This window comes from Nylanderia fulva, unplaced genomic scaffold (genome assembly GCF_048542155.1).
Source record: "Nylanderia fulva isolate GAGA-0341 unplaced genomic scaffold, ASM4854215v1 Scaffold2, whole genome shotgun sequence".
NCBI classification, from domain to species: Eukaryota; Metazoa; Arthropoda; class Insecta; order Hymenoptera; family Formicidae; genus Nylanderia; species Nylanderia fulva.
Window position 1 is genome coordinate 2,939,942 of NW_028190263.1, and position 23,250 is coordinate 2,963,191.

Consider the following 23,250-nt stretch of genomic DNA (forward strand, 5'->3'; position numbering starts at 1 on the left):
GAAGGATGGCGGTTCTCCTAATCAAAATCTCATCCTTTCTTCGTGTATATATATATATATATATATATATATATATATATGTCTCATACATATTTAGGAATAGATACTTTTCAGAAGGAAAGAGGCGGCCAAGGAACCAATAAAGGAAGCCGTGGGCATATGTGAGCTATAAAAAATTGAAAAATATCTATACTTCTGATGGAATTATTCCGCGAAGCCTGACGATTTCCCAAAGTTTGAAACTTCCTCGAATTGTAGATATTGGATGCCAAATGCAAACATCGCGATTCAAAATTTGAACTTGTTATTAATGATCTATTCTCGATGTAATAACTTGGAGAGAGTTTCGGTTCTTCTCGAGGAAAGCAGTTATGAAGCGTAATTGTGTATCAGGAGACAAACAACTCTTTCATGGAGAATAGCTATTTATGTATTATATTCTTGGCGCAAGACGATGGCGTCTCTCTCGATATAGCTTAAGACCAATTGAAAGCATAACGATGTTGAACGTCGAAGATTTTCGCTTCAAGTATGCCGCGAATAATTTGATACTACATTATTACAATATTTCGTGTTTGTACAAATAGTCGTTATGTATTAATAAATTTGTTTTATACACATCAATGAATTCGACGTACGCGCAGCTTCCCTTAAAATGCTGCATAGGAGCGCATCGAGATGCATACAAGGGAAAGAAAGTTATAGGTCAAATATACCCCATTCCCTCTCTTTTTCTCGCCGAGGTATTCGAATTTAAGGTAAATGCTCGCAAAATGTTCGCCCCTTTACTGCAGAGCATTCTATAGTCAAGTGCATCAATCCGCCCGGTGCGGATGCACTCTGCTGCCGCGCTGCTTATTCGAGTCGCGTTCATTCAGTGCATCCGCAGCGGGCAAGTTACCGCAATCGATACAAGAGCTCTCCGAATGAGGTCCACAGTCGCTGAAAAATATTGCGTGTCAATAATTCGATCGGATCATTGCAATCCCGACATATATATGTCTGATTTACGTAAACATATATTTTCCCTTTAATAATACTGCGTTACATATGCATTTATTGCTTCGCATAATACTTTTAAATTTAATCGAATATATATTCTGCGAATGTGGAATAGCTTGGATATTTTTGTAGTTTGAAAATACAATTTACAAATATTTTCTTATATATATATATATATATATATAGCGAAAATTTTCACCTGCCGCATTCTCTGCGGTAGAGTAATAATAATATTTATTGAACAATCTTTGAAAATCAAGATTGATATTACGTAAATGGGGGAAGGCGAAGTCGATTGATTTGCTGATAACTGACGCCTGCGACGAACCGTGTCTCATTTCCGCGTGCACGTCGAGATTGATATGGATCGCGCATCGTTTTGCACGAGCGACGTCGCGCGGATATGTATGCACCGTGGCTATTTATTGATCCGCAATCCAAATGGTCGAACCCGACGACGCACGGAAAAGTGCAAGCCTCGGCATAGTGCACTCGGTTCGGCTTCCGTACGGCATTAATTCATTTGCGATCGTTAATCGAGTAAGCCGGCGTAAATCCTCAGCTGCCGAACTGCATCTCTCGATATATTGGGATTGTATCGTAATTTGCGCGAGTGAATTCTCCATTATTTTGCATAATCTCGGACTTGCGAGAAATATAAATATTATAGAAAAATAAAATATTATACGGCAGACACATATCCCTAATTAGCATGAAAATGTTATTCTCTCGCTTTATGTCTTTTGATATCCTTTATCTTTTATTAATATTCTACATCTCCTCTCTGGTTTTATATTTTATATTCTGTTAGCTTTGGCATTTATATATCATTTACATTTTCTATGTTCTTTAACTTTTTATTCTCTTCCTTTTTTCTTTATGTCTTTATATATTTATTTCAAAAACGCAATACTAATCATATTTAACAGCTTTCCAATTCTCTTATTACGCGTATGCACATTTCTTACTTTATTCGAATAAAAAATGAAAAGGAAGTAAAAAAAGCGTTATCTCGAATAAATCCAAAGCTTATAAATATAAAACGAAACGGAGAATGCATTTACATTCCGGTTAGCAAATACTGATGGTTGGAGAGAAATATAAGAGAAAAAGAGAGAGAGAGAGAGATAAACACACACAGGATCGGAAAAGAGTAATTTCTTTCAGAAAAATTACTCGTTAAACCCTGTGTAGCCAGTCGTTTCCGTTACCGCATATAATTTCTCGATGAAGGCCGATTTGTCGCAGATATAGTTGACCTCGTTTCTTCTTGCTTCGCACGCTGGCAGAGTGCCGCTTTTTATTGCAATTCTATATCCGTGAAATACAACCCACGATCAGGCGCGCATTCAATACGTAATAGGAGAAATCGGCTAATTATTTCGCGGTTTCTGTATAACTCTTCTCTTAATGATTAATTACAGGGCTTCTCTACGGCGTTATCTCGCAACCCGCGCACATGTGACCGAAAGGCCATAAGTCAAGTCGATTCGAAAAAAATAATTACTTTAACGATCTCCTCTCGAACAAATGGATACGCGCTTTTCGGTATAAAATCACATCAAATTTTGATGCAAACGGAGATGTACAGTGGAATATATATATAGGTATATATCTCTCTCTTTTTTTTTTTTTTTTATACAATATTATTTATTTGTAGATTTTAATTATACAATTGAAAAAAAGAACAGAAGAGAGTGAAAATAATTAATTATCTTTAGCTAGAGAACAATTTAGAAAGTTCGATTATAATTTCTTGTCTTTTAAAATATTTCATAATTTTTCATAATTCGATCTGTTATTATTATGTTCTCTTGAAGAATTAAAAAATTATTTGAGCAAGCAAAATCACATGCATATATCTCCACTATACAAAATTTGCATTATTTGCAATCTCGCCGCGTAGTAAAAAAGAAATACGCATTAAATGCTTCGAAACACGCGATCGTCTCGTCGCGTAGTTGTAATCCATCGATTTCTCTTGTATCTCTCGCTTGCAGCTCTTGTTATCTTTGTAAACAAAAAAAAAAAGAAAAAAGAAAGAAAACCTATAAACTCCGAATAAAACGTGATATAGGTATTAAAGATAGCGTAATTGTCCGATGCTGCTGCGTATCTATATTGAAATGGGAAATTAGTTTGCGAGAATATTGAATAATAAAAGTCACGTTGCTATCCGACTCTCTTTTACTTCAGCCTCTTCTTTTTGCCTCAGTTAGAAACAAGATATAGGTTTGTTCTACTTTTGCGAGTCATTCTATACAGAGACGTGCTATCGTCAGCTGAGGATAGACGAATGTACGATTAATGTAACGAGGCAGAAGAAATTTCTTTTTTGCCCATGGCCACAGTCGCAATTAGTACGAGGATATAATTGGATTAGCAATTAAGTTGTAACAACACTATCTAGTTTGCGAGCTGTAAAATTCTGACATTAAATCTTCTCGATTAATTTTACGAAAATATAATTTGATAGAACACGTGCTTTTTATTTCACGTAAGAAACAAAGCATATGAATAAAGTATTGTAGATTTAAATGATTTAATTGATTTGCTTTCAATAATTAAGTTGTGTTATACATGTTTATACGATTCATTTACCATTCATATATCAAGAGTTGTAATAAAATGATTGTACGTGATAAATAGAAAATAACAATAGAAATCAACTTATTGTAAATAATTATAATATCGAGCAATTAAGCATTATTTTACGAAGGCTTCTGAATTTTCTTTCTTGATAAAATAATCGTTAAAAGAAAGAAGAGAGATGAGATTTATACTATAAATACTCCAATCTATAATAAACTTCCAATTCTTTTAGGAATCTTGAAATCTTTAAGGAATCTCAATTTTTTTTAATATATTTCATCAAAAAAGAGTTTGCAATTTATGCAAACATGATGATTTTAATAATTTAATATATTTCTAATTTAGATTAGATTGATTCTTTAGCGATTAAGCGGGAGAAAATGAATCTTATTATAATTTTTGCACAAGCTTAATTCCATAAATTCAGAAATTGTTGATAAAATCATGAATGGCATCGGATAATTTTTCGGTCTGTTTTGAAGAAAGGAGGGAAGCGTGTAGCGCGATTCCAAGTGTAAATATGAGCGGGCGGGGAAAAGTTCCGTATTGAGCACGGAGCGGCCGACCCTGCACGCGCTTGTTCCACTGGAGCCCTTCACTCTTACTTTTCTCCTGCGTTGCGTATTCGCCGGGCCGTGCGCGCGGCGTCGCCGCCGTCGCCGAGGCACGAGCGCGTGTGACCGAGTTTCGGCGGGATGATGATCGACCGCGCGAAACTCGGTCAAAGACCACCGACACCTTTCCGCGGCTTCGCTCGTGCACAGATAGCGGCGCGCGATATATTCGCGCGGAAATTCCCTGCCAAAGTCTTTCTCTCTCTCTCTCTCTCTCTCCGCAGCGTCTCTCTTTGCGCTTCGCTTCGAACAAGTTGATTTCCGCAACGCGCGGTACGTAAATTGCGTCGAAGCGCAAAACATATAAGTCGTCTCATCCTCCTGTCGTTCCAAGACATATCGGAGTTGTAAATTCCGTCGCGAATAGAAATTTTTGTTGTCTCACGGCTGAACCAGAGCCTTTCTGAGAAAGATCTTATCTCGCAAACATATGAATGTCAAATATTGATATAGAGCGTTATACATATATGATGTAAGCCATAGCGCAGCATCCGTTTCGCGATGTGTCGTGTATATTTTATACTGACGGAATTTTAATTTTGGGATATTCCTTATATTATATTAATTTATGAGAGAAAGCGAACTCTCTTTAAATTTATTTAATTTCTCTTCGTTCTCTTGTTGCAGATAAAAATATCGACCGACTCGAAGACTAGACTATGTTATTTCGGATAACGGATTGATCGCACCCGTCGCTTCATTCACACGTGAGTATGCATTAATGCATCCCGTTTACGTAGTCCACTTGCAGGAATATATAATTCGCGTTTCCCATTTTATTTCGCTGACGTTATACAACCTATTAATGACTCTCGTGAATTTTTACGATATTTTATCAAATATTCCGTCCACCCTGCTAAGATTAAAAGCCACATACAGAATGGACAAATGACCTTACACCTTACCATATGTATCTCCGAGAATAAGAGTGTCGCGAAAACAAAAACCCCAATGACGCGACCCGATGTTTGCGCTCATTTGCTTAGACATATCGGAATTATGATATCTTAGAATCTTATCTCCCAACGTAGCTCGCTTCTTGCTCGACTTCTCTTAGGTCGGACATGAAAAATCTTGGTTCGCGTTGGACGGTCCCCGACATAGCACGCACTGCCGCAGCGCGTTCGTCATTTCTCGTCGCCATTTCGCTGGAACGAGATTCAGGTAGCAGCAGCATCAAGAGCAGCTTGAACCGCAACAGAAACAAAGTTAGAAGTAGCGGTAGCAACGGCAGAAACAGCAGCAACAGCAGCAGCAGTATTCGCTTGACGGCGATCGACCAGAAGAGGGACAGCAAGAGCAACGGCGGATCCAACTTTTCGGCGAGCGACGTGCTGCACGGAGCGCATTTATCCGTCCGAGCGTACGTAAGGGCGCCGTGTGACCGCATCATCGGCACGACGCGTTCCGAATCGACGACGCCCAGAAACCGGCCGCTGGTAGCCGGCAAGTCGAGCCACCCTCAGCACCGGACCCGTCGTCCTCGTCAGCCGCAGCAGCAGCTCTACTACCACCCCGCATCGTGGGACACGCGCACACCACACTGCAGGAACTGTTAGCACCGATCAAAAGTGAGCATCATCTCGGAATGGGTGAACATCAATCACCTTTTTCTTCTTTCATTTCATACACCGCGATTTTATCTTTATTTAACACCATTTTAATTAAATGATTCAAAAATGTTTCTCATAACTCGTCTAAGAGCCTTGACGTGTTGTCAAACCGACGCTATATTCGTTCTTGACATCTTAAAATTATAATTTTATTTCTATTTTCACGAATCAGTTGATTAGGACTCAAAGAAGGGTCGAAATGTTGTGATTTAATAAATAATATTTGCCAGTACGGTCGAGAGAAGAGTTTTACTTTTTTAAATTCTGTCTGGCGATTCTCAAATATCTACGTTTTTATTTTTTTAAATAATTCAATTTATTGCTTTGCAAAGTATTATCACCCTCTTCATCTTTTTCCCTTTTTTTCTTTCATTTAAAACACCGCGTTGCAAAAGTGAGTTTGGATATTAACTTTATTTTTCATTCTTTTTTATAATTTTATATCTTCATTTAACACCATTTCAATTAAATAATTCAATTTATTGATTTGCAAGGTATTATCACCTTCTTCATCTTTTTCCCTTTTCTACTTTCATTTAAAACACCGCGTCGCAAAAGTGAATTCGGATATTAGCTTTATTTTTCATTCGTTTTCATAATTTTATATCTTCATTTAACACCATTTCAATTAAATAATTCAATTTATTGATTTGCAAGGTATTATCACCCTCTTCATCTTTTTCCCTGCTTTTTCTTTAATTTAAAACACCGCGTCGCAAAAGTGAGTTTGGGTATTAGCTTTATTTTTATTCTTTTTTTCTTTCTCATAATTTTATTTCTATTAAATAACTCAATTTATTGATTTGCAAGGTATGTCATACCTTTATTTAACGCCATCAATTCGCCATTGATTTGCAAAATATGTATCCAAACGAGTGTTTGAATCAGTATACGACTTTGACGTGTAGAGATCTTTCGATATTATCTTTTTTCATTTTTGCGATTTGATATATTTGCTGATTTTCTAATCGTTCGCAGGAAGGTGGCTCAGCTGTGTGCAGCCTAGACAATGTCCGAAGATTCTGACTCTATAACAGAGGAAGAAAGAAGTTTGTTCCGTCCGTTCACGCGGGAGTCCTTGGCAGCGATCGAGTCTCGAATCGCCGAGGAAGAGGCCAGGCAGCGGGAGCTTCAGCAGAGAAGAGCCGAAGGCGAGGTACGAACGCGGTCGTGTGCGACACACGAATGCGTATATATATATATATATTTTTTTTTTCAACTTTTTCTCGCGCGCGCATTAATTACATCGACGCATAATTGATCATATGTGCGTACTTGTGTGGGACATTCCTTGAGTAGCGCCAAATAAATTACGCGACTATACGTGCGATGATTCACATTCTTGATCCTCTTAAATTACATCGTTCGAATTATAAACGAATTATATATTTTTAATTTATTATTATATTGTATTTTTTTTTTCAATAAGAATCAATTGTCGATTAAAACGAAAATTTATCTGACGCTGCTGATTTTCCTGCCAAGTTTACGTGCGATCAAATTAATTTTCCTACGTAATCGTTTTCGTCCTTTTCGTTTACGTTTTTATGTTAATGTATAAAGCGAGCGATGTATATATAACAATTTTATAAAATTTTAGAAGCGCGAAGAAAAATAGCATTCGCTTAACGTGAAAATTATGCAGGTTATCTTACAAACTTTTGAAGAATTCGTTTCTTGATTCTTCATCAGCCGATAGCCATTGCGCCCACAGGCGCTTATATATGATATACGCTAAAAGTTTCCCATTAATTGCCACTCATACTTAAAATCATGTAATATTTACTCTTAGAAGTTATAATCGAGACGAACAGTGAGCAATTATAGGCAACATCGAAGGATATTAACGTTAGATATTTTCTTTCTAAAAAATTATAAGGTTGTTTTTTCAAAAATTTAGAAAAGAAATAGTTTTGATTAAAAAAGTTAGCCTGGTATCAAATAAAACAGATCAAAACTATAAAATGGATAAAGTACAGTTATGAAAGTATATCTCGGAAGCAAGATAAACACAAACAATAATAACGCATCTATATGATTCGCACGATTCAATCTACTTGAACAAGCAACGGAGACAAATAATAAAATTCAAGATAAAGCCTCGATTTATTATCGCACTTCAATTTCAAACAATTTTCTTCATTGAAAAAAATGATTGTCCTTAGATTTGTTTATTGATCTTAAGTATGAGCTGTATTGATCTTCCTGTGCCTTTAGCTGTAGCGCCGTTTGTGAGATCTGTTTTCTCCCCATACATTCGTCCGACTGCAACAAACTCATGGTCCTTTTACCTCGGTCCTGACTGTTGATTGCTCGCTTGATCTATCGCCACTGTAGTGAGGATGTAACTATCTTTATCGAGACGACTACATCAACCCTTATCTGTTTATACATACATATACATACATACACATATATATATATATATAGATATATATATGTATATATATGTATATATATAAATATTATATGTCGTCGAGCAATGTATTGTGTATGTTATGAGTTATGAAGGATATATACCACGTACGCGCGAAGCTCGATATATGTTTGCAGTGTCACTTATCTGTGCCTGTTTATCATATATGTATAATACATATGTACATATGTATATATACACACATATATATATACATGCATATATACGTTATTTATGCGTGAATACTGCTCGTGTGTCGTGGCTCTCTCACTCCTCCATCCGTCTTTCCTCGCCGAGTTCGCGCTAAATGAATAACCCCGCGAGGGTCGCGCGATGAAAGATGGTATATGATTATCCACCATAGGAGGAGCGTATCAATGTATCTCAATCCAATGAACGAGCCTTTTTACATCCTTATAATTAGAGCTCCCAATTTGCCTCCGGCTATATGACAGCGACGCCGATAAAAGGAGCGGATTTATTTATCCCTTCCTCTCTTTTTCCTCTTCTGGTCCATCGTTCAACACGTTGATCGCGTTGTTTGAAAATTACTTTGGCAAAAAAAGCAAATCCTCTCCTTTTATTGCTTCCTTGTATTATACTCCAGCGATGAAAGATCAAGGAGAGAACGAGGGAAAAGCGAGATCGAGACTGGATTATCATCGAATGCAAATTTTCGATGAGCTGCATAATTGATTATTTGGAGACATTTCTCTTATTAATTCTGTGATATGTCACATTAATCAGCTGTTCAAGAAAGCAAGTACAAATTTTTCACGATTGACGTTTATGAGAATTTCGAGTTTCTAAACAAAAATATATTTCCGACCTGAAACATTGAAGAACAATGTAAAGTGTTTTTATTTTATAAAACCGTTTATTGAAGTTTCAAGAACCTACACTTCTCTGTGGTACAAAAAGTATATCTTTTCTATAATCGAGTTACGTGTTTTTTTTTTTTTCCTCGACAGTTAATCCAATCTCGATCGAGCTCGATGTGCTTGAACAACCCTCTTTCCGGCTTACCTGATCCTACGTATTCCTCGTCTATGTCGTGATGTAAACATTGTGTGTTTTTTTCCCTCACCATCTACCCTTTAGATCTGTTTCTCTTTCACTCTCTTTCTCTCATTCTTTCTCTTTTCTATCATTTGTTCATACCATTCAGCTCGTACTACTCCGAAACTATTATTGTGAATCGAGTTCGTCGCGTGGCGCGTCCCTTCTCTATGTTACTGCATATATTAGCATATATATATATTTTTTCTCTCTTCTTTATTCATATCCCCCGTATTCTCTGTATCTCTGTGTGTATATAACGACTGTTTCTCCATTTCTCCAATTTCAGGGAGGTTATGGACGGAAGAAAAAGAAAAAAGAAGTAAGACGTTACGTCACGCTAAGTAATACCGCTCTCTATCTCATCCGACTTCTACCTTACTAAACACATACACACACACACACAGGCCACATCTACGCCGATCGCATATATATACAATTATACATACACGTATACACTGACACACGCGTAAACACGCACACAGTCTCACGATTTCTCTTCACTCGACAGCACTTGGCCGATCGACTAGACACGCGTCATTCACTGCCGGACGTCACAAATACACGTATTCATGTACGATATACAATATACTTGTTCACATTTTGTACAAGGATGCAAAGCACGAATAATGAATTTTTCAATTTTTTTTTCCAAAAAAATTGGTATCTTCAATGAGCGATTTGACCGAAAAATAAAATAAAATCTGATAAAAATTGTGCGAGTTTTGATCAACTCTCTTTTGCGTTATTTCAATTTTTTATTAGACTTTTGTCTATAATATTTAAACGTATTCTCGTATTTAAGGAATTTGATGAAAAACATTTATTATCTATTTTTATCCGTCTGAATTATAAAATAGAGCAGAATACATTCGTGAAATGATAGTTTGACGGATTATTCTGGCCAGAGCGATATTTTTATTGAGAAATTGTTTGCAATAATCTCGGTATAAATTTTAACTTTTTTTGCGATTTTTAAGTCTAATATTTTTTTTTAAACGTCACTATCGATTCCGAAGCATCCACCGGTTTTAAATGGTCGCGAGGCTTTTCAATCCCTGGTTCTTTGCGTGGTACGGTGTATATCGATTCCTGAACGTCATCACCCCGAATCGATATATCGACGAGATACCAAAGATGTGCAAGTTTAATCCGCGAAGCATTGAATTCGAAATGTTTTGATTAATTAATTCGGTGAACTATTCTCGGTAAGATGGACAGAAAGAGAGAGAAAACTCGCCTGCGATATCTCAATGTCGCGGACTTTTCGAGAGTCTCTCTCTCTCTCTCTCTCTCTTATCGCGAATAATTCTTCATCTGGGTATTACATCGTGGACGAAAATATTGTGCGGTGAGGTCTTACTGGCAATAATGCACACAAAACACACACATACAGATACACACGTACACGCACACGCGATACAAAGCAGCGTGCTTTTATATATTGCCCCTTGTTTGTTTGCAAATACACATTACACGTTCCTTGGCAAGTGTCTTGACGTCTTACAATCAGAAGCGAACAACTGTGCTTGCGCTTTAATGCGCGACGTTCTCTCGAAATATATTTGTTGACTCTGTGCATCTCTATGCTCTGAAAAGCGTTTTACAGCTGGTGAGAGCTTGATTTTGTACTACCATAAATAGAGATATTTAACAAATGAGTAATGTGCATCAAATAGAATTTCGATAGCTTGCTCAACAATAACAAATCGACGATAACATCTCGTCGAAACTATTACAGTTAATCCCAAACTTGACTATGCAATAATTCAAGGGATTTGGAAGGTGTATCAAATCTGATAATGACTCGAAAAGCTATTTGAACTATATGCGCGTTCGAAGAAACGGGCATAAATGTGTCACTTTTGACACAATTTTAAAACGTATGATATGACATCGAGAAACACCGCAGGGTGTAACGCACAGAGCGATACGACATAAATATTTCGAGCGGAGGTCGCGTAGTCGCCTGGTAAACGCTTACATAGATTGTACATGACATACATGTATAACGCTTGCGCTGACTTCTTTCCTTTTCTTTCTCTTTTTTTTTCTTCTTTTTGAATATGAACTGGCGCGCACTGGCGATGCAGCTGCTTTATTCGAGCGAGCAAAGTACGCGAGTCGCGTACTAATATGATGGAGAATAATAATAACACGTTTTCTGGAATCGCTATATTGATTTACGATTCTCGTCGCGCAATATTTTAGGAAAAGTTGCGAGACCGAAAAGGCTTCGCCGTTCAGACACTCTGGAAACAATATTCATCTCCGGGGACGCCTCCACGGCGGGAGAGATCGAAGTCTAACGATAAATAAATGTCAAGTTCGGCGCGGAGAGAAAACGAGACAGCTCGGCTTCTCGACTCGCGCGCTCTGCTTCCAAAATTTTTACGCCCGTCTCGTGGTCGAATCCAAAAACGACGAGGTCGTCCAAAAGGGTGGCCTTTCATCGCGATCGAATCTTCACCGGGATTCGACGACGAGCGGATATATTTTCTCGCACGCACGAGCACGCTCCGCAAGAGAATTTTTCCCGCGCTGAAAAAAATCACCGACGTATATATATTATATATATATATATATATATTATATAAAACACTCTTGGCTTGCGCAAATTAGTCCTAGTCAACTAGATCGTATACACTTTAGCGTAGACACACCTTTATCAGGGTGTGTAGGACACACTTTCGGAATTTCGGACACGTGGAGTCTCCAGTTAGAATATTTTTTGTCGGATCGCGAGGTCGATCGAGCGGATCTCATCGTTTTGCGAGATTTTATCGCTTAGACTTTGCGCTTTCGCTGACGAGAATAAATCTCTGGTGAAATCGTTTAGCGAAGTTAAGATCTTGAACTCGTCGCGCATAAATTTACATAAGCGCATAAACGCAGACTGTATAAACCGTTCTGAGCGATGTAGGAGAGATGTACTTGAATAAATGAAGATTACCGTGTTCTCTACGTTATAGCGAATTGGATAGAGATTAGAATAGAGCTATATCGTGTTTAACGTTAGGCAATATTAGTCGTGAGTCTCAGTATAGAAAAATAGAAATAGACATTTTTAAATATGACTTGACCAGAGAAAGAGAGATTCGAGTTGTGGGCCAAAGTCGAGCAGATCACATCAACCTTCTTCAGGTTCGTATGTTTATGGCCCAAATTTATTACGCACTTAATACACGCGAACGTTTATTAATCTCTTATTATATATAATAATATATACATTTTTTATTCTATATAATATATATATTTAATGTATGTATATATATTTTATTATATATAATACTTTTTATTATATTATTATATATGTATACCTAACGTTTTTGTTTCCAATATTTATTGCTGTCATTTATCGACCTAGATAACTTTTCAATTAGTTATAATAATTATTATTATTATTATAAAAAAATAGTAGTAATATAATTCTTGGAGTTTTTGACGAGCGATCACGGAAAATTCAGTAAGTTTGATTGGAAAATCTGGTTTGTAGAGATTGGAAAATGAGATTGATCTTTTTGCGACTTTAGCTCGAACACGTGCGACAAGTATATAATTACGTTTATATTATATCGATCTCATTAGATTTCGAGAATCTGTTCCGCGACATACAGGCGACGATGCAGTAGAGTTTAGAGGGCTCATATAAAAGCGAGTTATGAATAACTGGTGCATTTAGAAAAGTACGCGGATGAATATTTCCAAAGGAGCGATTTGTTCGAATATTCATACGATTGAATATTTCACATTCGTAATTCGTGTACGAGAAAGTCAAATATGATGCAGTGTGGTTTTTGCCCTTCGATGCGCGATCAAGTTTATATATTTATGACCAACATATATATATGTATACATATACTCTCATAGTACATATTCAGAACGTTCGTATATAAATGTATACTACAGTCATAATTTTTTTTATTTTCGTTAATCTCGCGTGAAATATAGCATGATAAAAAACAGAATATTAACTTTGTAGAAAATTACGTGAGATAACGAAATTTTTTAATGAACCTATAACGAGATTCATACTTCTTTGCAAAAAAATTGATATAATTTATATAATATTAAACACTTTTTATATGATCATACATATTTCTAATAATTATTTATTTTTTTTTTGTTATAACTTTTAACGAGAGTAATAAAGTATTGTTGAAAATGAATTTTTCTGCACATATTAACTATCAAATGTGGAAATGCAAATGCATATACAATCGAATCTATTGTCCGTTTAATTTACGGTCGTCGAAGAAACGGATATTTTTTTGGAAATATTTGTATCATCTATTGTGCGCTCGATTATATATAGTGTTTCTCTCCATATACTCGAATATGAAATTGCGAATATATGCGATGGCCCAATTTGATCTTCCGTGCGAGACTTTCGCTGTCGCGTGGAAAATAATGGACGCATTAAAAATTACCTTTACAAAATTTAAAGCGCGACAAGGAAGGGCGAGGTCAATCCTTTTTTTTTTCCTCTCTACACGTCGGCGTCATATATTCGCTGAAAGGAATGTTACAATTCTGCTCGAACAATTCTGTTCTCGATAGAATTTGAATTTCAAATATCTCTCTCTCTCTCTCTCTCGTATATTTTTTAATTTTATTCTCGCGATAATAGTTCCTCGCGAGAGAATTCGAACGTTTGTATTTTGCGCGCCGAGCGAAAAATGAGCGTGATGAAACGACGGGACGATTCGCGTATCGGGATAATCTTACGAGCATCTCGTTCGCAGGTACGGTATGACGACGAGGACGAGGACGAAGGTCCTCAGCCGGATCCGATGTTCGAGCAAGGAGGGCCGCTCCCGGTCCGAATGCACAACGACTTTCCACCCGAGTTGGCCTCCACACCTCTCGAGGATATCGATACCTTCTACCACAATCAAAGGGTATTCCGGCCATATTGACGCACTAATTAGTTTTAACTCTCTTAGAGGTATAGAGTTTTCGCGAGATGCAGAGGGGGTTGCACCAACCGCATCTGGTGCAGCTATTTTCCAACTTTGGCTTTCAAGCACGTAATTTACTTTGTGTAACTCTTTTACAACTGTAATGGCATGCGACAAAAGCCATTATATACACATACATATGTAAAGGTCTTTTTATAATTTAAGCCTGTGGACATATCAAACTTTCGGAAATTATTTATTCAAGAGAAAACCTATTTTTTCCCGTAGTATTTTAGATTGATTTTTTCACTCGCGGTAAGTTTTATATCGTTACGGAAAAATATATTGCTATAAAAAATATAGTCATTTTTTATTGACCATTGAATCTAGGTGAATTATATCGATACGACAGCATCGCTAAGAGAAAGTTATATATTATTTTAATATTTATATTTTCGCGGACATGAAAATTGAACATATATATGTAGAAAGCGGCACAAAGCGATGAAAAAAAAAAAAAAAGAAGCGTTCCTTTATATATGCGGTTAATATGCAACGATGAATTTTAAAATACGCGTTTGTTTGCAGACCTTCGTCGTCATTAGCAAAGGAAAGGACATATTCAGGTTTTCAGCGACGGACGCGATGTGGATGCTCGATCCGTTCAACCCAATACGACGTGTGGCTATTTACATATTGGTTCACCCGCTCTTTTCCCTCTTCATCATCACCACGATATTGGTTAACTGTATACTTATGATCATGCCCACTACGCCCACCATCGAGTCCACCGAGTAAGTATCTTTCACCATTTTATTCGCGATCGATGACTCTGTCGAGAATCGAATGATTGATGGGGAAACAGGGTTAAATTATGTAATTACAACAAGCGAAGTGTTAATCGAGTTTTTTTTTTATAAAAGACATAATTATCGGAAGAGATGAAAAACATTATTTTAGATATTCAGATCAATCTATAAAATACATTAACCTTTTGATAAAACGAAACGCATCAGCGATTGTGATAAAACTATGGATATATTGCGTGTTTAATATTATTCATTTCAATATATTAACACATTTAATGTGTATGTGTGTTCGTTTATTTTTTTGCTCTTATTTTGCATTACTGCAGTTAAAGGTATTTGAAAAGGCAAAATAATGTCAGCGAATAAATTTTAAAATCGTGTTTTGCGAAATTAAAAGTATATAAATATCCATATAGACAAAAATATCTATTTTTCAAAATATACAAAGACGCACTTAAGTTTGCCCTTAAGTGATTGTAAATCTACGTAGTTTAGTGAACCAACAAGTGCCTAAGCTGGAGATGCGTTTATCATCATCAATTACCAATTTTTTTTTTATTTTTAAGATTTTAGTCTATCTGTTAATACTTACAATTATATAGCTATATTCAGCTATTTTATTATTCATATTAAGTAAGAAAATCTCATCGAAGGCTTACGGTAATCATAAGTGTGTTGCAAAAAAATAGATATTTTAAGTATAACGTTCTACGTGTTATAGCTCTAATATATGAGTAGAGACTGTGATAAATTGTATTCCGTTGGTAAGTTTTGTACTAGTCTCTCTAGAGGTAGCATTAGAAGAGGGTGATAGATAAATGAGGCGAACGATTCGATCAATTGCAGCGTTTTTTTTAAACATGATTTCCGCGAATTTTGCAAAATTGCAGAAAACGATGTAAAAAGATTCAAGAGCCAACGAGATAAATAATTTATTAATATTCTAATATTATTATATATATTTATAATTGTTATATATAGCATCGATGCGCTAAATGCAAAGAGAGAGAAAAGGAAATTTAATTTTTATTATTTTATACACTTTACTGTTTTATTGCATTTATCCCCAATGTGACAAAATATGTTTCACAAAATTCAAAAAATTTTACGAATAATTCGTTTGCGTGAACCGTGCCTGATGATGCGAATACAGAGTACATATATGGTAGTTAATTTATACACATTAATGCGCGATAAAATAGATGCTGAGTTAATGGTCAGAGATTATCGCTAAATAAATGCGATTAATCTTGTTGACCAAAAAGCAATATCATGCCACTTAATATAAAATTTCTTCGCTCGCATGTTTCTACATTTATTAAATAGATTATATCGTTGTGAATTATAGAGGTACAATAGCAGATAGCGTATTCGTTAATGACACGACAAATTAATTAACGTGATAATTAAATATAAAAAATAATTGTAATAAATTCAGTAGAAATGTATATAATTTCTCTCAAAAGTATTTTGCGAGAAGTCGTTTGCGCGTTTTTTTCCAGCCGTGATTCTAAACGCGACACTGAAACAAAATAGACAACAATCACGACATAAAACGCATTTAAAAAGCTGAGTGGTGTGTTTGTTGTTTTCAGAGTGATATTTACGGGCATCTACACATTTGAGTCCGCCGTTAAGGTGATGGCGAGGGGTTTCATTCTGCAGCCTTTTACCTATCTTAGAGATGCATGGAATTGGCTCGACTTCGTAGTTATAGCTTTAGCGTGAGTAGTTAAAACTTATTTTTCTTAAAGAGAGGGAAAAGGAGACAGACTGGGAGTGTGTGCGTGTGTATGTTTGTGTGAAAGAGAGAGAAAGAGAAAAAAATGAGAGGACGAAAATGAAACATAAAAAGACAGACGCGAGTACGGTTTTTACCCATCAGACTTGATAGACTATGATGGATAGAAAAAGATCGTCACCATTTTGTCGAGAGGAAATCATCGTGGAGATCCTGCGCATACTAATGAAGGTGTTCAAGAATATCGCTCTTATCTTCGTATATAAATTAAATATATCAGGCTATTTGGTAGCAAATGTCGATGTCAAAGATCGGAATTTATCGTACCTTTATCTTTTTCAGACTTTTTCAGAAACCTAAAAACAGGCTTTCCTAAAATTTGCGATGATCTTTACAGAAACTCTATTATATTCCTAAATCATTTCAATAGAAAACAGAGTGAAACATAAGAGAGAATTTACTGGCTATTAATGTAATCCAAAAGAAAAAACGATGGATCGCTAAACATATATATTATACGACAAATATGGTAATCTAAATTATGGACAGTCTTTGTGTATACCTAACGTTTAATAGTGACGCGTTGTATTTACGAAACGTTAATTAGCCTCAAGTTAGATCATTCCAGGTTACGACCGTAGACTACTTCGCTAGATCCGTCGAGTACGCTAACCGTAAGATTTCCGTAGCATCTCGATTAATATACGACTTCGTTCACATCTCACGTTCCATTATTACAATACAGACACGTATACGTAGACACGTACGCGCATACACGCATAAATACATACTCTGGGGTGTATTTATATATATTCTAGGTATACTTAATTTAGTTCACACCTAGATAGGGATAGTATTATTTCTTATCTATTAGTGACTATATTAAATGAGAGTTCTCTTATAATTGCCATCGTAATATGTTGATTAGACATTAGTACTTTTTACGTCGAGTCGATTAAGTCAGTTGACTATATATAATTGTTGTAGTTTTTAGTACATATATTATATATATATATTATATATCTCTATACATACATTCTCTTATACTTCAGTAATTGTTTATAGATGATTACGATTACGTGTATATTTTATTCGATACGCGGATATTCGACTGCGCATCGTAATATCGCCAATCGCGTGCCACGGGATTCAACAATTTTTCTTCGCTGTGTTTGTGAAATCGTTCATTTTTTTCGAAAAAGAAAAAAAAATTTTTTCTCTTTTATTCTCGCGACGAAGCTATCAGCGATATCGGAAAACGATTATGGATTTCATGTTCTAGTTCGAAGATTTAAGAAGCGCTTATATTAAAACTATGGCTCTTGAAATTTTAATGTCGCATTGCTTTTCCCAAGTGGGAGAAATAACTTGAGAAGCTGTTTTATTCTCTTCGAGATATATATAATACTAGTAAATTAAGGATACGAGACTGGGCTAAAAATTGTTTTATTTATTTATCGGACACGGAAATAATGCTTTGTCAGACGAAGAGAAATTACAAGAATGTCGGAAAATGTAATAAGGAATGAAGGATGGAAAAGAAAATAAGAGAAAATAATCGCGCAATCGAATTTGTTTTATAAATTTGTTTCAATGTCATACGTATAGCTTGAAAAAACTATCGATGGAAATAAAATGCAAAATAATCTTGGAATCCGTGGCAAGCGGCGCACGGTTGTGTTACATTGAATCGTGCATGCAGTAATAGCTACCTACTTTACGGTTTATACATTTTTGCAGTTCGTGCAGACTTTTTGGTAGGCCATAGGAAATGTAGCGAGTAAGCGTTTGCGTAAAAACTACCCACTACTTAATTTCCCCAGCCCCCCGATCTCTTTTTCTTAACTCGTCTTTTGTCTTTTTGTTTGTATCACTGTAATGTGTGTGATGTTCGGGTGTATTGCAGTTATGTGACGATGGGCATAGATCTAGGCAACCTTGCCGCTCTCAGGACATTTCGAGTCCTCCGAGCCTTGAAGACTGTCGCTATTGTACCAGGTATGCTTAGAGTATAGAAGAGTGGTTGTAGACGCAAATACCATATATATATATATATATATATATATATATATATATATACATATACATGTAGCGATCCTAGATATACAAGCTCCGTGTCGCGATCGTTTGTACACGTTTTCCGTATCTCGTCACACGTCTACAACAGTTTCATTTCATCGCAGCTTCTATTCGCCCTCCACGCATCGTTTTGCTCCACCCTTCATCTTTTCTCCATTTTGGCACCCGAATATTTTCGCATACCACTCTACGAAAATTCAATCTCTCTTCCAGGATCATTGCTTCTCTTCTTGCTTTCATTTCTTTCCTCTCGTTGTATAAATTATCGATTAAATTCGATGCGCTTAAAATCTTTTCGTACGGAGACGAAAAAGCTATCACATATCGTGTCCGACAATTTATCGAAAGAAATCTCTTTGACAATTTTGTTAGTTTATTTTTGATCTCGGTTATAGGAGCATGTTTATATATACATCGAAGTCTCTTGATATTAAATAAGTATTCATGTCGCTATGCAATTAAGAAAAAACCGCGTGCGCTGTGAGATGCTCTCTTCCCTTTAAAACCGTTTAAAATTAAATATTTTTTCTTTCCCCTTTTTTGTTTCTCTTTTTTGTCGAGTCTCCCGACGGACACTCATTTCACACTTCATCCACATGCCTGCCTCAATCGAACCGCCATCTCGTTCGCACGACAAGCCGATGTTTCTCCAAGCTGCCGCCGAGAGATGTTGTTACAGGCCTCTTACACTGAAATCCACTGTACCCTTCTGTTCTCGTTGTCTAGGTCTGAAAACCATTGTCGGCGCTGTGATAGAATCCGTGAAGAACCTGCGCGATGTGATAATCCTGACGATGTTCTCCCTCTCCGTTTTTGCGCTTATGGGCCTTCAGATTTACATGGGGGTCCTCACGCAAAAGTGTATAAAAAACTTTCCCGAGGACGGCTCCTGGGGTAATCTCACCAACGAGAATTGGGATCGATTCAATAGTAACAGCAGTAAGTAGCGTCGCGATTATATATTCATGAAAATTCGAAATATAATGAAAAAAAAACGTTTGAGAGTTTTCGATATTGTTGCCCATATGCAAATGTCTCGTTTGAAAAAAAAATTTCACACAATACGATCGGCGGCTTATAAGCCGTATGACATTTCAGTACTACACCTTTAAGCTTAAATGTCAACGTTAATGAAGAGCTTTGTGCGAGGTAAAACGAGATGCAATTATTTGCCCGACCAATTGATCGTTTCACGAAAATCATGAAATGTTTTTTTTTCGCAAAAAAATTAATTCCCGATAAACAATGATTAAATTGCGCTTTATCGTTATCCCTGTCATGCAGCTAATTGGTACGTGGACGAGGCCAAAAATATGCCCTTGTGCGGAAATTCATCGGGGGCGGGGTAAGTCGATATATATATATATATATATGACTCGCTTATCGAGTTCGTCTCCACTTGCAAATGCATCGAGGAAAGTTCGTGCGAGAGGTAATATTTTTTTGCGATGATTATAGGCAGTGCCTTCCCGGCTACACGTGTTTACAAGGATACGGCGGTAATCCGAATTACGGTTACACGAGCTTCGACACTTTCGGCTGGGCATTGCTCTCCGCTTTCCGTCTCATGACTCAGGATTATTGGGAGAATCTGTACCAACTCGTGTTAAGATCGGCCGGACCGTGGCACATGCTCTTCTTCATCGTAATCATCTTCCTCGGGTCTTTCTATCTCGTCAACTTGATCCTCGCTATTGTCGCGATGTCGTACGACGAGTTGCAAAAGAAGGCCGAAGAGGAAGAAGCCGCCGAGGAGGAAGCTATGAGAGTAAGTGCTGAGGGTTTTTTCACATTCAAATTAATCCAATTTAAATAATTCTCCGAAATTGTTAAAATTGAGTTTATTGTTTCGCAAAAAAATGAGATAATAAAAAAAAAATTCATAGACGAAAAATTGCTAGAGTTGGAAACGGAATTAAAGGATCCATATTCGATGTATGTTGACAGGAAGCCGAGGAGGCTGCGATAGCAAAAGAAAATAAGCTTGCAGCTCATGCTGCGGCACGAGAAGCTGCGGCGACTGCTGCTGCAGCTGCAGTTGCTGCGGATCAAATTGTCAAGTCACCGTCAGACTTTTCGTGTCACAGTTACGAGCTGTTCGTTGGCCAGGAGAAGGGAAACGACGACAACAACAAGGAAAAGATGAGCATACGTTCGATCGAGTCCGTGAACGATCAGAGGCACATCAAGCAGATCAATAACAACCACAGCGCTGCCAATAAAGTGCGAAAAGTCAGCGCCGTAAGTATCCGGCTATTGGGCGATATATATGTATATTATATACATACATACATACATACATACATATATATGTATCGACCTTCTTCCGCGTCGTTTGACGTAATGTACCGTGTTGGCCGCCCCACCCCCTATTATCAACCTTACAATCTCCCGACCTCGCTCCTACGAGAGCAACTTATGCGAGGCTTTCGATTCGACTCGACTCGTCGGTCGACTTTGCGATTGATCGCGGAATTTCAAGAATCCCGCTCGCTTCCAAGTCAGGTCGAAAGCTCACTTTCCGAATATATGTATTATAATATTATATATAGGACTTGATACGTATTTATTAACTCGCCTATCCAAGACGTCTCGGATCAGTAGAGAGAAATGGCGAGTGTAATAAATCTGGTTAGGCGAACTTGATAATAATAACTTACATGCTGCTGTTACGCAGGTATCGAAATATATCCGATAGGATATTCTTGCTAATCAATTTTATTAGGACTAGGAAAACGTGATCGATGGTGATAGGCGCGATCAAATTAGAGCGTCTACTTTGATATCTCATTCTTTTAATGGACATAGCAAAAGGAAAAAAAAATAGCCGCGACGAGTCGAGCCTTCCCGTATTCATATTTACTCATGTAGCATGCTTGGCGTATATAGGACGTCCCAAAAAATATTTATCTGTATAGCAGGGTTGTTAACTTTCAAATACATATAGATTTTCGTAGCAGATGTGCGCGCCCGAAGGAGATTCGAATGTTTACGTCCGCGTAAAAAAATTGGCGAGAATATTTCATTGAATAAATTTCTGGCACGTCATCTTGATATTTTAACGAAGAGAGATGTTGACAACTCTCAGCCTCTATCTAAGAGCTCTGCTATTCTCGTACATCTTTTTTTGGGATTCGCTACAAATGCTCGTATTATGTCATGAGACCCTTTGGATCTATATATATATATACATATGTATAGGTGGCTTTATACGCATAGAACCCGTCTCCCTCTCATTGATCGTTCGCTCCAGTTATAAACGTAAATACATACATCTTCAACGTGTCGAGTATCACTGCTTCGATGTTGCGATTGCGCGTAGTTGTAACGCGCGGAACAGTGAATTTCGGCCGTATCGACACAGAGTATACCGGACATACATCCAATTCAATCCTGTTTTACGGAGCCCTGCATGCAGAGAAGTATATGCTGTAGATTTAGTATCTTTAGGTTGGGGAGAGACGAAATATCGGCTGTTGCTTGGATCGATACCACTGCTCGAAAGAGATACAATTTCAATATAAAAATGCGAGAAGTAATTTATTCTTTTATTTATTTCCTTCTTTTTTTCTTCTCTTATTTAACACGCATGCACATCTTGAATCGAGATAACAAAAGATTCAGATCAGGATAACGAAAGATTCAATAATAATACACCTCCTACATTTACTCTGACTGATTGACGCAATCGCCGATATATATATCTTCGTGTCTCTACAGATTCACGTTTTTCCGTTTCTTTTTCGCTATAGATTCGCGACTTGTCTCTCTTGACGAGCAACAAGAATATTTTCTTTGCGACCCCTGTAATTTTCTTTCCCGTCCCTCTTTCTTTGATCTCTCTCACATTCACAATATGTTGTGTTGTGTGTTGCTTCTGCAAGTGTTATGTATCATACTCTACCTATTTCGAGTGCCTCGTTGGTGTACACATTAGATCACGTTACGAGCCGTTTGGTAGGAGATATCTTTTCTTGTTTTTTTCTTAAGGTCCCTCGCGCCGCTAATGGCCAGTTTACTTATGCCTACCAGGAAAGTCTGCGGAAGGTACGTGTGTCACGACGTGTGTCTATCAGCACCGACCGTACGTACACTAAATAGCACCATAGGACCCGATCACGATCGCTCACAAATGATATACATATATGTATATATATATATATATATATATATATGTATATCATCATATCTTCGAGCTGCCGGCTGCCATTCATCAAAATGCTCCGCGCGTTACCGGCAACGCAGTTGTCGAAGGGACGGAAGGGCCTTTTATAAATTTCGCTTCGTCTCGTTTCCGCTTCGTCACGAATTCCCGGACTCGTGACAAGCGCGAATCATCACCGATGATCGATCGTTTCGCGTTTCTCTATCCCGCGTATTAACGAGTCAACCGTGAAATACGCCCGACACGTTTGGCCAAACGT

General features: G+C 37.1%; 2 protein-coding genes across 20 annotated transcripts in view; one reads left to right on the top strand and one right to left on the bottom strand.

Annotated features, from left to right (window-relative positions):
- Positions 1-23,250, bottom strand: part of LOC114945365 (uncharacterized) — a 99,007-nt gene that overhangs the window by 34,195 nt on the left and 41,562 nt on the right. The window lies entirely within an intron of this gene.
- para (sodium voltage-gated channel paralytic) overlaps positions 5,714-23,250 on the top strand; it is a 49,344-nt gene continuing 31,807 nt past the window's right edge. For 7 of the 18 annotated variants that reach the window (XM_085481921.1, XM_085481920.1, XM_085481928.1 and 4 more), the window contains exons 1-12: positions 5,714-5,779; positions 6,800-6,977; positions 9,586-9,618; positions 14,042-14,197; positions 14,786-14,991; positions 16,602-16,730; positions 18,654-18,745; positions 19,553-19,765; positions 20,111-20,171; positions 20,285-20,594; positions 20,774-21,067; positions 22,817-22,873. In XM_085481921.1, the coding sequence (XP_085338047.1) occupies positions 6,831-6,977; positions 9,586-9,618; positions 14,042-14,197; positions 14,786-14,991; positions 16,602-16,730; positions 18,654-18,745; positions 19,553-19,765; positions 20,111-20,171; positions 20,285-20,594; positions 20,774-21,067; positions 22,817-22,873 (1,698 nt within the window). In that variant the 5' untranslated portion in view covers positions 5,714-5,779; positions 6,800-6,830. The remainder of the gene's footprint in view (positions 5,780-6,799; positions 6,978-9,585; positions 9,619-14,041; positions 14,198-14,785; positions 14,992-16,601; positions 16,731-18,653; positions 18,746-19,552; positions 19,766-20,110; positions 20,172-20,284; positions 20,595-20,773; positions 21,068-22,816; positions 22,874-23,250) is intronic. The other 11 variants (XM_029321538.2, XM_029321537.2, XM_085481931.1 and 8 more) reach the window with 3 other exon arrangements.